General features: G+C 30.9%; 1 protein-coding gene across 1 annotated transcript; it reads right to left on the reverse strand.

The window, feature by feature from the left end:
• Positions 1 to 421: 421 nt before the first annotated feature.
• On the reverse strand, positions 422 to 11,213 carry LOC148283909 (uncharacterized). The gene is made up of 3 exons (XM_088242943.1): positions 11,037 to 11,213; positions 3,926 to 4,022; positions 422 to 1,956 (listed from the first exon to the last, which is right to left on the reverse strand). The coding sequence occupies exons 1-3, from the start codon at positions 11,175 to 11,177 to the stop codon at positions 1,574 to 1,576; spliced, it is 621 nt and encodes a 206-aa protein (XP_088099069.1). The 5' UTR covers positions 11,178 to 11,213; the 3' UTR covers positions 422 to 1,573.
• Between the last annotated feature and the right edge of the window lie 4,626 nt (positions 11,214 to 15,839).

Genomic DNA, 15,839 nt, shown 5'->3' on the forward strand with positions numbered 1-15,839 from the left:
TCAGGCAATACTTATAATGAAATATGTTGAAACTAAGTACAGTCCATTTAAATCTTTATTAACCCCTGCTTTATGTGTGCGTAGCAATCAGTTTTCATATAAATCATTCTAGTGTGCCTACTAAGACAAACTAAACGTGTATGTTTAATTGGTTCGCTGTCAGACACTTACACATTAACACAGTGTTTACATTTTACAAATGTCAGAGAATGGAATATAGTCGGTGTGTAAATTGGCAACTCAAACTAGCCAATGACAGGTCATAAGCCCTGTGAATAGCTAGACTTCTATATTCCCTTCTCTAAAACGTTCTGTATCTCCGTTGTATTATGTTTAAATTGACATAGGCTTATTAAATATTAGAATGCACTGTACTTATATAAAAAATATTTGGGCTTGCGGATAAATAAAAAAACATAAATCTATTTTAATAAATTAAAACAATTATTTATAATATTTCAAAACAAAAATTAAATGGATAAACATGTTTTTCAAATAACAATAAATTTGTGGCTTGGATCTAATAGGGCCAATGTCGTAAATCGCAATATTACAGAAGAGTAATTTTTCAGCCATTTTGTGACGACATAATAAACTCATGAAAAATTTCCGCATAATACGTGTATATAAAATAGTCAAATGTATAGTTAATTGACATCGACCCTCTACGAAATATTGGCAAGATAAACATGAAATCTGACATTGGCCCTTGTAGATCAAAGCCACAGAAATATTAAAAGGTATCACATAATAAGCTCATTTCGTATTACAACATAGAAAAATAATTTAAATGAAAATGTAATATAAAAAAACTCGTTTGGAGAGACATTGATTGAGGTGATCCGAGGTGCGGAGGCGGTGTATTGGCCTCTATCCACACATCTTTCCCCCTCAATTATCTGCATTGAATTTGTTTTCCTTAGGAATAATTTAGTTTTCTAGCTTCCTCAAAGCGCAGCGTGCCCCAGGGCCCTTTGTAATTTTTATTTTTATTCCAGTAAAAAGGCTGAATAATGCAGAGCCTATTTAACCATATCAACATAAAATATATTTTATTTTCATATATAATATAAAAATAACTGATATAGGTATATTTAAAATAGTATAAAAAAATGTTCCTTAAAAATAAAAAGTCAGAAAATTAAATATTAACAAATGGTAAGGAAAGAAAAAAATCAATTAGACAAAAAATATACATTGAAATCAGTAATAAGAAGACCGCCCAAAAAGTGGAAGGACAGCTAGGAATAAACCTCATAGCAGAAGCAGCCCTATGGAGAAAATACCACATTGGCCTATAGTAAGAAATAATAAAAATAAGATGTTTTAAACTTAAAACTCAATACCTCAAAACGACGGGTAGATTGTGTAATTTTTGATATCGATTATTATACTCGACTATCAGAATATTTTAAATACAGTTACATGTTGTATGTATATCTACATTTTTAATACACGTTATCTAACCACGAGAACATTTCTCATTAGATAGACTTAGGTTCGTACATAAAAAATAATCCTATCGTTCGGCGACATTTCTACAAAAAACTACCTGCTGTGTTTGCAAAAGCAATCAGGTGATTACATTATTCTCTAGACTGGAGCTACGCCGATTCCTTGATAACCCAAATGTCCTAGTTTTAGATTGACCATTATCATATAATCGGTATGTGTTATTAAGTATTTTTAATCTATTGTTCGGGACGTCGAGGCACTCTACTGTAAAGGTTGTTGCATTGACTCCATATACTCTCCTTGTGTTCGCATTACAAGGTTTTCCTAAACTGACGCATTTTCTTTTCCTCGATAGCTGGACCTGCTTTGCCCTGAAGCACGGATTCCTCACGCAGACTGGAATTTCCCGTCCGGGAATGAGGATAAGGTACTCTCCTACAGAACAAGGACCTTGCTCGTGGCTGGGGAAACATTTGTCTTCTTCGGGATGATAGATGTACGCTGTAAAAAGAAAAATTGAAGTTAAATCACACAGATTTTTTTTTCGTTGACTATCAAAACTTTTCAAATTTTAATACTCAACGAGTAAGTTTTTCTTCAACTCGATCACAACGATAATTCAATTTGAAAATGGGAATCAAATTGTGGTAGGGCGGGGCTCGAACCTCGGACCTTTGATTCGTAAGTCCGGGACACTAGCTACGGGACCACAATCCAGTTCTAACTGTAAGCGGTTACTTATATAATTTCTGATTATGATTGAGCATGAATGTTGTTAACATTAACAATCGAGAAGCTGTTCTAAAGCTAGTTTCTAAAACTTGATTTAGACCTAAATACGCAAATTTTATAGATTGGCGTTTTAACTTTGTTTGATTTCAACGTATTTTATAATGTGTCCAGGCGGATGGAGAATACAGTTCTGTGTATAAAATAGAACCTAACATTGGATGAGTGCTTTCAGGAAAAAATCTTTAAAACGGAAATCGGGTGAAGATATTATATCCTTGTTCGTATCCTTGTAGAGTGATTTTACACCGCAGTATTTCATTGCTCCTGGTCTGGCACCCGGGGCGCTATTCTAGACCGCTCTCGCGGCACGTAAATACGCGAGATAATACGGCCGCGAGAGCGTTTGAAATACCACCCCTGAAGCATAAGACTTTCCGTATAGCAAAAATTAACCAGGTACGCTTCAATTTGAGTACCTATGAGAATGATTAAAAACAATATAATAAGGAATCCTCAGGCCATACCATATTTACAATATACATACAAAGATCAATCAGAACTAGCTTCCTCGGTATATTTAAAAATCTTAATGTAAAATCTATAAAACAACTTTATGTAAAAGCTTTGTTACTTTACGCACGTAAACATTATTCTCTACCTTCCGTTACAAATACAAGAGTTACCAGATACTCCACTCTGATGCTGCCAAAAAATCAATACAACCTTCCGTCAAAGAGGATTGGCCTACTACTCGGTTAAAGTGTACAATCTACTTCCATTATCCACAAGGACAATTAGTAAGTTCTCACAATATAAAATTTCTATTAAGAAATGGATAGTGGAGGTAAGTTGCACACGGTTCGATGAGTGGATCAAGCCAAATAGGTAAAATGTGTGTACTGGTTATGAAATTTGTTCTATTGGTCTATATAAATTGGTTATATTTTTTTATGATTATTTGAGTTTTTTACTGTTTATTATGTTAATGATAATTAGGGTAATTTTTTTTTTTCTTATGAAAAAAAATATTTGCGTTCTTATGATTTACCCAAATATATAATTTTGAGGGCCATTTTCAACGAGTTCTAAATAACTCACTATTAGAAAATGGAATCGAGTTGAAGTAGAGTGGGATTGGAACCACGGACCTTCAGTCCGTGAGTCCGAGACACTAGCCAAAGGACCACAACCCGATTAATTACGTTTTTTATTGTTATTATTATGTTAACTTTGTTAAATAGCTAATCTTAGGCATATTTCACATTTCGTGAAATGTTTCCCTCGGCACGGGACACCCATTATTCTATATAAAAAAAAGAATACAAAAATATAAAAGTATAAATAAATATTTTCAGCTCAGAAACAACCATGGTATTTTCCTTAGAGTAATAACCTAATAGAGTCGCCTATGATTAAAATCAGAATATGATTATTGACTATAAAGTTAGCTACATATTACAGCAATACAACGGGCCCAGCCGTAGGGACTTGCGATTTGCGGGTTGAGAATTGCGAGTGCCAACAGAAACCGTCCATAACACGTTTGTTGTTCAATTAAAAACCAACCCGCTTTTGTTCTATGCAATAGAGCGAGGGCTTCTCTAGGGAATGATTAGTCTGAGGTATTTTCCCATTTTTTTTTTTTAGTATTTGCGTTTTGAGATTGCCAAAACATTTAAATTTTGGGGCCATTTTCAACTTTTAAAATTAGTGTGGCTGGTTTTTCTGACTATCTTACCTGGTCTGCAGTCACATGTCCAGTCTCCAATATGATCTCCTGGGTAGAGGATCTCATTTTCGCCGCATCTGCTTGGCACATACAATGGATCTCTGTTCTGAAATTACCAGAAATATAATATTTAAAATTTCTATTATTAATCATCATCATCATTCCCTTTCCGCACCTAATGGTGCATATTGCTCGGCATTAGTACACCAATCGCAGCGTTTCTTGATCATTTTTGTTACATGAAGGTAAGGTGATCAGTCTTACGCTTCAGTTAGCAGTCCAGGGACTATATTCTAGTGTGAAAACACCCTTTTTAAATAAATATTTCATATCAACCATGTCGGAAATCGAACCCGAGACCTCTTGCATGGCAGGCTAACGCGCTGACCATTACACCACGAGGCCGAAAATATTCTATATAATCCAAGTTGTAGATACGTTGGCACGAAAGTACGAAATAATCGGATCTCAAATCCATGTGAAGTACTCTTTCTAATTGAGGACCGTTTTAATAAAGCGAAACTCTACGAAATGTAAATTTTTAAGGAAAAGGTTTTTTCATGATAAAAATAAAACTATTACGATTTAAAAAAAAAAAAAAAACGTTTTATAGATATATAAAATCCTTACACACGTACTTAAAATCAACAATGTAGAATCATTAGAATTATTTATAAAAATGTTTTAAATTTACGATTTTTTACCAAAAATGAAATATCCACATATTTTTGTGATAGGAATGTATAGAAAATTGATTTATATTGGGAATTAAATAAGTTTACTTTTGCGTGAAATCGTTTTAAACTTATTTTTGAAAAATTATGTGTCTACTGACATATCTAAGTACCTATGCAAATATACACATTTAGGCATTTACCTCCTACATATTTTTTACATACATAATAGCACTAATAAAATGATAACATGTTTCAAATAATATTATTTTTTTATTACAATACAGTTGGCCAGAAGTTTCTTCACATCTTCTTTTTTCTTGGCCGAAATTATGTTTATTGTTTGTGATTTTTTTTTGATTTTCAAAAACTTAACACCAAAAAAAATATGTAGGTATTTCACTTTGTGAAAACTCTATCGAGTGTAGATATTTCGTTTTGTTAAATTCATGATACTTGAACCGCTATAGCTTTGCACATTTATCGTTTTGTTAAAATTTTATTTCACTAATCGATAAAACTCACATGGAAGAAGCCATTTTAATTTAAAAAACGCATTTGGTTTTTTTTTGTAGAAATTTTACTTTGTGAAAACGGTCCTCAATTACCCGTGTTCTGGAACAATAAAATATCGTCAAACGCGAAATAATTGACCAATGAAATGAATATATTTCTCCAATACACATGTTTTGTTATATTTTCCGTTTCTATGATTATGGTTATCGGACTAATTGCATCCAGTCGTGTGCTTCTTACTCTTGTAATTTTTCTGACAGTCCGCCCGATGCGATGTACACCTTAGGACAGTTTTTACAAAGAGAAAGTCCAGTTCTACGGGAAATTGGATATGAAAATATTTTTAGCTACTTTAGTAAAAATTAGAGCATTATGCTACGAAATTTCTTGGAAATGTATGAGAAAAATGATTTTAATAAAATCGATTTGAACGACGTCACTAGTTCTTCCGAATCAACCAATGTTACAGTTCGATAGATTTCCGGTTTACGGGAAACTAACCCACTAATCAGCAGAACTAACCGACTAAAACTTGTGATGTCACAGTCAAAGTAATTTCAAAATTACAAAACTTTAAAAAAACATAGCACTAATAATACTATACATGAAAATATTTTTAAACAAATTTTGGCTTAGTTTTGATAGTCTTTTTTGACAAAAAAAATAATTAGAAAATGACCCTGAACTCCCCTCAACTAGTGAATACCGTCGGTTTCAAGAGTGTTTGAGAAGATCTCGATTTTTTATAGATGTACCGAAAACAGTTCTAAAGCCGTGTATTCAGACCGAGAGTTCAAACGACACGATATAATAACCAAAAAAAAACCATTATGCATCTGAATGGCGGTAAAAATCTTTAAAAAATTACGAAAAATAGTACTTATATTACTATTTTTAGTAATTGTATTTGACATTATATGGTTGGAGGCGACGCTGAATTTCCCAGCAGCTGAATATCATTAGACCCATTGAAAAATATGTCTTTTGTTTGATGAAAAGATTTTGGCGTCTATTGAAAAATATCATTCGCCGAAAAATGTCGTTCTCGACTTTAAATTCATCTTATGATAATCATAATGATCTCCGTATTCAATATTTAAATACCTTTTAGTGTAATTATATGAGTACTATTGTTACTTCATAACCTTTTAGATAACGATAGGGTTTTCTGAGTTTTTATATCGTATTTTAATATATAAGGCATTCCATGAAAAGTAGGAAAATTACATAAATTTTCATTTACATTTATCACCTCTAATTTAATATTAAGATTTATATTAAATTAGAGACTATCTACAAAAATATATTTCAAAATAATAAATAATGTCTTTTTTGTCTATTGAAACTATAACTTCACATAGAGTTACTATTTAGTAAATACTTTTATTATGTATCACAAAGCCCTGACACATTTCTCTGATTGTTTTTTTTTCAACAGCTTTTCATTTTCAACGGCAATTTCTATTTTATTTAAACAATGCTTTAAATATTACATGTTTTATAAGACAAAAAATCTATCATTAATGTTGAGTACCTAGTTTGTCTTAAATTTGTCTTCAAATGCACAAAGGTAGAATAGTGGGATTTTTCAGTGTCCTACGGTCCCACCAATCATACAAATAATATTAACACAGAATATATTGGCTGTTTGGCTTTTTCTTGAAAGCAATATAATAAAATTGTTTTTTATGTTGTTTTAAAAATATATTTTACTGTTGTATGAGTTCCGATGACACAGATACAACTCAAAGTTTGTTCAATTCTGGAATCAAATGTCCCACCAGTCACAATGGAATGAACAATATGCTTTCAACAACAAGATCGATGCCGACACGATGCGATGCTCGGTTAATTAGTTGTATTTACTAACAAACGCACTGAAATATGTATATTACACGTAATGAATTCTCTGTATACTAATATGTTATTATTATTATTATTTGTTGTGTGATACGTAATTTTATGGAGATAATGATTAAAATCGATTAACTAATGCATTTCATTTGACATGATCACGTTTAAAAGACCGTGCTTCTTATATACATATACAATCGTTAGCATAACATTATATACAGCACTATTTAAAGATGGCGCGTTTAACCAAATGAGCGATCTTAAAAAAAAATATCTGTTGGATTAGAGCGTTGTGTATGAGGTCTGTTCAAAAGTATAGCAAATTTAGACTTTCCACGGGTTACGTATATTTGATTTTCGATTTTTGTGGCGTTATGTTGGCACTTATGTCTCTAACTTATGCCAACAAGTTCGGTCATTTTAAATGTTCAGTTAATTTTTGACAGCTGCTTTGCTTGCACGTGTTTTGGCTCGTCTTCGATTTTTGCCTATTCCAAAAAATGGATCAAATAATCTGTATCAAATTTTGTGTGAAAAAATAAATGAAGTACGCGGACGCATCCCAAAGGTTGACTGTGGCATATGGTGAAGCTACAATATACAATATCGGTGGTATAAAATGTTCTCAGAGGGCCGAGAAGATGTAAACGACGAAGAGCGTGCCGGACGCCCGAGCACGTCAACAGACGAAAACATTAATGAAGTGAAGAAAATAGTATCGGTCAATTGTCAAATCACCATTAGAGAAGTTGCTGAGGAGCTAAACATATCGATTGGCTCGTGCCATTCAACTTTTACCAATGATTTGGGCATGAGGCGGGTCGCCGCGAAATTCGTACCAAAATTGCTCAATTTAGACCAAAAACGTACATTTAACAAAATATTTTCACTTTTAAAAGTCACATTCTACTGTTAATAATAATATTTTTAACATCTTTTAGAAAGGTTGTCTAAGTCTTTTGTTTAGTTTTGTCTGGTAGTTTATTGTATAATTTCAGTCCATGGTTTATTAATCTCAATTGTCCTTTTCTCGTTTTAAAAGATTGTTTATAATATTTTTCTTATATTCTCGTATTGTGTTCATGTTTACTACAGTTTTTTTCAAGTTTTAATTCTTCGTCTACAATTACGTCAGTGGCTAATTTATGAATAAATTTTAAGGATTCTAGTTTAAAGAGTTCAGTTATATTTAATTGTTTCGTTTGTTTAAAAAGTTCTTTAGTTGCTGTTAGATAGGGAAGGTCATATACTAACTTTAATATTTTATTTTGCTGTCTTTGTAGTCTGTTTATGTCATTTTAATTTCCTGTTCCCCATAGTAGTTGCATATAACATATTTTAGTTTTTACATAGGCTTCATACATTTTTTTTTCCTTTATTCGAACAAAGATACTCATACATTGTATATACATAATTATATTTTTACTCACGACTCGCGGATCAGAGATCCGTGGTTCGAACCCCACTCTACCTTAACTTGATTTCCATTTTCTATTTGTTAGTTATTTACAACTCATTGAAAATGGCCACCAAAATTTAAATATTTGGGTTAAGTATAAGAACGCACACATTTCATTTATTTTTTTTAAATAGTGTATTTTAATACCATATCATAACAACTAACAAAGCAAAAGTTGTCTATGTCACGCTCATAAGCGCGACTGAGCGCGAAAGATATATAGATTATTTTCATAATTCGTATACCGTGAGATGCATACCATGAGCTCATTTACAGATAATACACAATGCGTCTGTGTTAGTTTTGCGAACTCGACAACATTAGATAACCGACCAGTAGTTAAAGTTAAAATAAAAAGCTTATCGAATTTCATATAGTTAATTGGATTAAAAAGCACGTTTGAAGTCGCTAAACCAAGCCAAATTAGGGAGCCGTATATATTCATAATGTAAACAATTTTCTCAAATAACTTTTGCAAGCCATTTAATGTAGTAAAATTTAACATAACAATCAAAATATTGGTTTAATAAGATTAATATGAGAACTTGAATAAATTAGAAAAGAATACTCGATAGCATAAAAAAATATTCCTATTAAACATCAGAAAAAACTCAACAGATCTAAACTAGTTTTCGAGGAGTATCAAATAATGTAAATATACGGTTGTTTTGTCTAGATATAACTAAACAAATTCTGCTTATGTGAAAAACACAAAACATTAGACTGAATGACAAATGATACATAGTGTATAAAGTAATCACATAAACCAGACAATGACAGGTCGTAACGTTGTAAGTCCTATCAATACCTAAATTTCTTTCAAAACAATATTGCTGAAAGAATGCTTGATTTATCAACAATATTTTGAGTTTGTCCAAATTTTTGTAGACAAGGACAGGACTCAGCTCCCTGGGGAGCAGTTAACATTAACATATTACAACAGAGATGAAGAACATTTTATAGAAGGTAATATAGAAGTCTAGGCATCTACAGGGCTTATGACCTGTCATTGGCTGGTTTAAGTGGCCACTATACACACTGTGTAACATTCACCATTCTGCCCATTTTTGTACATCGACATTCCTTCAATTCTTTCATCTGTTGATGTTTGTGAAGTTAAAGAGCTGAAACCTTTATTTTGGAGGGTGAGATTCATCTAATTGAATTATTTCTACACAGTGTTTAAAGTGGCCACTTAAACCAGCCAATGACAGGTCATAAGCCCTGTAGATAAAAAAATTAAATAAATAAAAAAATGTAATGTAACCCGCAGACAAGTTTCGGCTTTGCGGGAACAAAAATACAATTACGTATGTTACTTATTTGTTAAAATGAATAAAACTTTAAAAAAAAAAGATGCCTAGACTTCTATATTACCTTCTTTAAAATGTTCTTTATCTCTGTTGTAAAATGTTAATGCTTGATTTGTTGCTCTAAAAGTGGAGGTATTTATGTGTACCTAGGTACTGTGTACAAATAAACGCGTATAAATGACATAAAACTACTACCTTCCTTCAGGTATAAAATTATCTGTAAAGGTGATTTAAAGAAAATTTTTACACAACACGTTTCTTCAATAAACTCTTATTGTCTCTAAAAATCTCAGTCATCTCATTACTTACGTTTTATAATGTTTGCCAAGGTATAGATAACAATTTGACTAAGAAATATTTTAGATTTGACCTTGTATTTGGCTAATAATTTAAACAACTCTGTCTTAAAGCCAAAAGTATCAACAAATAAGGTATGTCTTAAAGTCAGAAGTATGTCTACTTGTAAGTTCGTATGTCTTTAGTCTTAAAATTACAATTCATTAAAAACTTTCAGGTGTGCGTTAAATTTTCATATAAAACTTTCAAAAGTGCGTACTAACATAAGCAAAAATGGCATAAAATTAACATTTGATGCCCTAACTTTGTAACTTTGTAAGTTGTAAAATAACTTAATAAATTAGTGTCAGTTTATTTTCATGCCTCGACAAAGAAACAGTCGTGTCCTGAAAATAATCGGCATATCAAATTGTTTTTTTTTTACAATTTGAGATGGAAAATTATTTAAAATTAAAAAAGTTTAATATTTTTTATCAAATCACTAAATAAACGCTGAAAACGTAACAACTGTTTTACTTGAAACTTTTTACAAATAAAACTTTTTGGTTTTACTGGCCTACAAAAATAAACCTTAAAAAATTACTGACACAACAAAACTATGATATTATTTTATTCACTAAAAGCATGCCATTCATCCATGTTTTCGAAATGGACTTTGAGTTCATGTCTGAAATTATTGTATGTCAAAACACGAGTGTTTTTAAACTGCAATATTGAAATATATATATTTATATAAGTCCCTGGGCTGGCACATAAGCGTCAAACTGATTACCTAAGTGCCTTAAACATGATCGAGGTAAAAAATTGGTTTTGTAAATTTATGCTGTTTTATTTTAGTTATTTATTAACGAACATATTCATACATGTTGACACGTAATAAATATAAAAAACTTAAACTAGAATAAAATGAAACGAAAAGATAGATGGTAGACAAATAATAAGGCTTTTAAATTCCTAGACTTCCATATGCATTCTTAAAAATAAATAAATAATGTGAAAAATCGTACATCAGCGGGTCTCATGGACTCGTCCCCAAAGGATTCTGGAAATCCGATATCACTCCATTTGTTTATATCCAGTCTGTCCTTAGAAGCTACGTCTTGGAATGTAAACAACAACGATACAATAATCACCCACACAGACGACATAGCTCGACGAATTTTTAACACAGACTGAATGCTAAATGCGAATACAGAACTAGATTACCTGCAGTCATTTTGTGTATTTATTAGTGACGCAAATTATTGCTATTTTTCGTTTATTTAATTAGCACGCGAAGCATATTATCTTAGCATATGAAATGCTAGATAGGTTGACGCCAACATTGTAAAATTAGGTTCGCGGGTTCAACTCCCCCAGTTGCAAAATCATTTCTTAATATGAGTGTTTTTTGTTTTTTTATTATTATTTATTAATAGACTATCATACTTAGCCAACAAAATGTTTTTTTTGATGTATAGTATTATCATCGCTACGATTTTTTAAAGTTTTATGTTTTTTTAATCACTCCGCGCGTGACGTCACTTGTACTCATTGACGAGTTGTCCTGATTGGTTGGCTTTCCGAAACCGGAAATCTATAACAACAATCGTTGATCGGTTGATATAAAAGAGCTTGTGCGGTCATTTAAAGTATTTAAATTTATTGCAACAGAGGGAGAAAACATTATTGAGAAATGCTTGCAGACTATTTGGATTTCCTCCCTAAGGAGTCATTCACATATATTTTTTTTACAACAGAGAGGGGAATATGAAAGTCTAGGCATATACAGGGCGTATGACCTGTCATTGGCTGGTTAAAGTGGCCGTTTTACACACTGTGTAACATTCAAAATTCTGCCCATGTTTAAACATCAACTTTTCCTCAATTCTTCCATCTGTTGACTTTTGTGAAGTAAAAGAGTTGAAACCTTTATCATGTGGGTGAGATTCATCCGGCTGTTCCCTACTCAAAAATGTTTTCCCTCTCTGTTGCAAAAAATTTAAATAGTTCGTTTTCATTTATTTTTCATACATTTTAGAGGAACTTCGTCGTACAATTAAATGCTCTAATTTTTACCTCTTAGAAAACATTTTTATATCCAAGTTCCTGTAGCACTGAACTTCATGGGTCTATTTAGACCGAGTTTTCTTTCATATCTTCTCTTTCCCACCTGCTGACAAACCTCTTAAGTAGAGGCTTAACTTAATTTTTTTTAAATACTTATTCAATCTACAGTTACGAGTATATAAAATTGATCGATTTAATTTATTGATTATAACATAGCAATCGTCTAGTTTATTTGTAAAACATCTCCAAATTATAAGTGTAAAGATTATGAGAAAAGTATTTTTATGATCACTAAAAATCTATTATTATCGATATGTACATAATTATTTTTATAACTCTTCAACCGCTTATTGGCTGATTTCAGAAGAAAAAAAAATACAACAATGTTTTGAGAATGTCCAAATGCTTGCAGACTGGCTGGATTTCCTCCCTAGGGAGTTATTCATGTTTAAATTTGTTGCAACAGAGAGGGAAAACATTTTTGAGAAGGGAATATGAAAGTGACAGGTCATAAGCCCTGTAGATGCCTAAACTTCTATATTGCATTCTTTAAAATATTCTTCATCTTTGTTGTAATATGTTAAAAAAACTTCTAGCCTAGACTTCCATATTCCCTTCTCAAAAATGTTTTCCCTCTCTGTTGCAACAAATAAAAAAATAAAAAATGATAATAATATTAGCGAAGCCGATAGGAAGATCGGTGGTAGTCCTAAACTAAAACAGTTCAGCTCTTAGTTGTGTCGTGAACTTAAGGATCAATGGTCCGAGGTTCGAACCCCACTCTACCATAATTTTATAAACATTTTTTAATAGTAAGTTATTTATAACGTGTCAAAAATGCCTCCAAAGTTACAAATATTTGGGGAAAATTATAAAATCGATTCTTGAGGGAGAGATTTCACTTTTATTTTCGTTTATGGCTTGTTTAATTTAAAAACCAATAAAAACATTTCACAAATGCGATTCTCATCGTGATTCTATAATCAATTTGCTACGCTAATGCTATTCATTCCACCTCCGGTATTAGTACGTGAATGAATTCTGTAGAAACATACGTATAAATTGTACTGTGTTAACATACCTATATGTTTATATATATATATATATATATATATCTATATTCAGTATTTACAAAATGATACCAGTTCTCTGATGACGTAATGAAAAGTCGTTTAAAACTTCAAATGTGTACGGCAGAACCTTAAGATCATTAAGTAAGAATAAAATTAGCAGGTTCGTTCTAATAAAATAAATGCCATGAATTTTCGTTATTTTTTTGTCTTTTGGAGACATCATCAGCATCATTCCTTTTCTTGATATTAAAAATACTAGTAGGCACTCATTGATTGTTACTTTTTTATTTCCACGTTCCTGTGTTTTTGAAAATTATTATTATTATTTGTTTGTAACAAAAGTGTTAAATATACAAAATACTAAATAACGCATTCCCAATACGTAACAAAAAAAACAAATTCTACGGAACAAGGCAATGAGATTAATTAATACTCAAAACAAATACATATTCAAATGTAGAAAGAATGTATGAAGAAATTGGCTTTCTCGCAGTAAAACAATAATGAAAATATCTGTACAGGCTGAAAGTCACATCTTTTTGCAAAATTGAGTATGAATGTCATTTTGTTCATATATTCAGATTCTTTTAATGCTAAAAACATTTTGAGTCCTCCGGTATACCACTACTGAAATAGCTTGTTCTACAACACCAGTAGTGCAGTAATTCTTAATATTTTAAATATATTTATATTTTCGACACTTGACCCTTGTGCAATATTTACACACATGTTCACCCTCATTCCAATATAACACCCACTCACCTACCCTCTCACTCACTTACACTCATACAAACACACTAGAATGTATTGTACGATATCTGTCATTGATTTTTTTCTCTGTATATTTTATTTGTTATATTTTTGTCACATGTATTACTGCTGATATCCCCAATAAATAAATTAAAATATAAAAATAATAATACTCATGCTTTCAACAAAATTTAACAGTTTGCTGGTAAAAGCAGTGGATATCGAACAAATTCCACAATTTTATAACAAACTACCTCTGACGCAGCGAGGAATTTGACACAAGATTAATTCTTGTCGTCATAATCAACCATACTTTACCATTATGTAATTTCTTTGTCGTTAATTTCATTATTTTACTTTGCTTTCTTTCACATAATGTTTACTTTCAATTACTGTTTTGTTGCTATTAATATCATGTCATTAAATTTATATTTACCTGTTATTTTTATGAATAATTTATGTTTTAATTAATGAATCGTAATTTAATGTTTTTGCCTAAGGAAAGTTTTATAAATACATTATTTTTCATTAAATATTCTAAATTACTTTTTATACTGAAGTCCGAGGAGGAATTAGGGCGCGGGCCGGGCGGTTAGAACAAAAAACATTGTCCCATAGTTTTTTGATAGTTCATACTATAAATGTTTTTTTTCTTAAATATTCTTATCAAAAGCCTATAAATCCAAAAAAACAGCAATTAATTATGTTTTTACTTCAAGAAATACATTTGAAACAATTTTACAACTTCAAACCGCTCTCTTGAACAATTGACCAAATGTGACTTCCAGCATTTCAGCTTTAAGGTACAGATAAATATACTGCAAGTTTTACTCATATAATAGTTGAAGGGGTTAAATTAAATGAAAAAAGGTAATAAAATTTAACAAACAATGCCATAGATACGAAACAAGAGAGAAAAAAAATACAAGATTACCAATGAGTAGAAAAACAGAGTCTCAAAACTCATTGTACAAGGGATTATAACTGTGCAATGACCTGGGCGGAGGTTACAAACGCAATCTTCATTGGTACATATCGAGAGGGTCTAAAGTAAAATCGACATTTATGTGCAAATTCGCGATATCTTCATCGGTAACTTGAAGCTAAAATTAGTTAGAAAAAAATTTGTAAACATATATTATTTTCAATATTTAAAATATGTATTAAAGAACCAACATTTATTTACAAGTAATCGTAAAACAAAGAAGGAATCGTGTGTTAGAAATACCACATTGTAAAACGACGCTCGCACAGAGACATGTATATTTAATATGCCGAAAAATTTTAAAAAATTTTAATTCTTTTTTTACAGATAACATTTCATTGATTCCAAACTTTCAAAAATTTCCTTCTTTTGAAAAACACGCACTATCCTGGATTTAAACTAAAGATATGAACTCTTTTTTTCTATCATATGTTTTATTGCCCTTTCATAAAAAGGAATATTTATATGTTTTTTTATTACCTTTTTTAATTACTATAAAAAAACTACCATTTAATCTTTTAAACATATTTTATTTTCTCTTTTTTATGTTACACAAAAATACAATAACTGTCTATTTATTGTAGAAGCAAAAATTCATTAACATTTTCTTGTATAGCCACGAACAGGCCATGGCTTTGTGGAATTTTTTTGTTTACTATTTTTACTACTATTAATATGCATTTCATTGCAATGTAATTTTCCTTTATTTTTTTAATACTCTGTTTTACCTCTTTTGTACGAGTATATTGTAAAAAAAACCAAGAAAATTCAAAACTAGTATTCGAAGAACTTAATATACCAACAATTGAAGAAATTTTTAATAAAGCCTCTATCTTACAAACTTTTAAAGAAAAAAACAATTGAAGTGCAAAATTCAAGTAACTCTAGATTTTCTAATAATTTAATTTTGCACAGATGTAAAACAACAGCAGCGTTAAACCATTATACGTACA

The sequence above is a fragment of the Micrasema longulum genome, unplaced genomic scaffold, assembly GCF_059751315.1.
Source record: "Micrasema longulum isolate JH-2025_06_02 unplaced genomic scaffold, ASM5975131v1 h1tg000178l, whole genome shotgun sequence".
Lineage (NCBI taxonomy): Eukaryota > Metazoa > Arthropoda > Insecta > Trichoptera > Brachycentridae > Micrasema > Micrasema longulum.

Bases quoted from the DNA above. Each gene is read 5' to 3' on its own strand.
- LOC148283909 (XM_088242943.1), bottom strand. From the start codon at position 11,177: ATGTCGTCTGTGTGGGTGATTATTGTATCGTTGTTGTTTACATTCCAA. The intron at 4,023-11,036 runs GTACGATTTTTC...TGGTAATTTCAG, and splicing joins AGTCCATGAGACCCGCTGAT to AACAGAGATCCATTGTATGT. The intron at 1,957-3,925 runs GTAAGATAGTCA...TTCTTTTTACAG, and splicing joins GACATGTGACTGCAGACCAG to CGTACATCTATCATCCCGAA.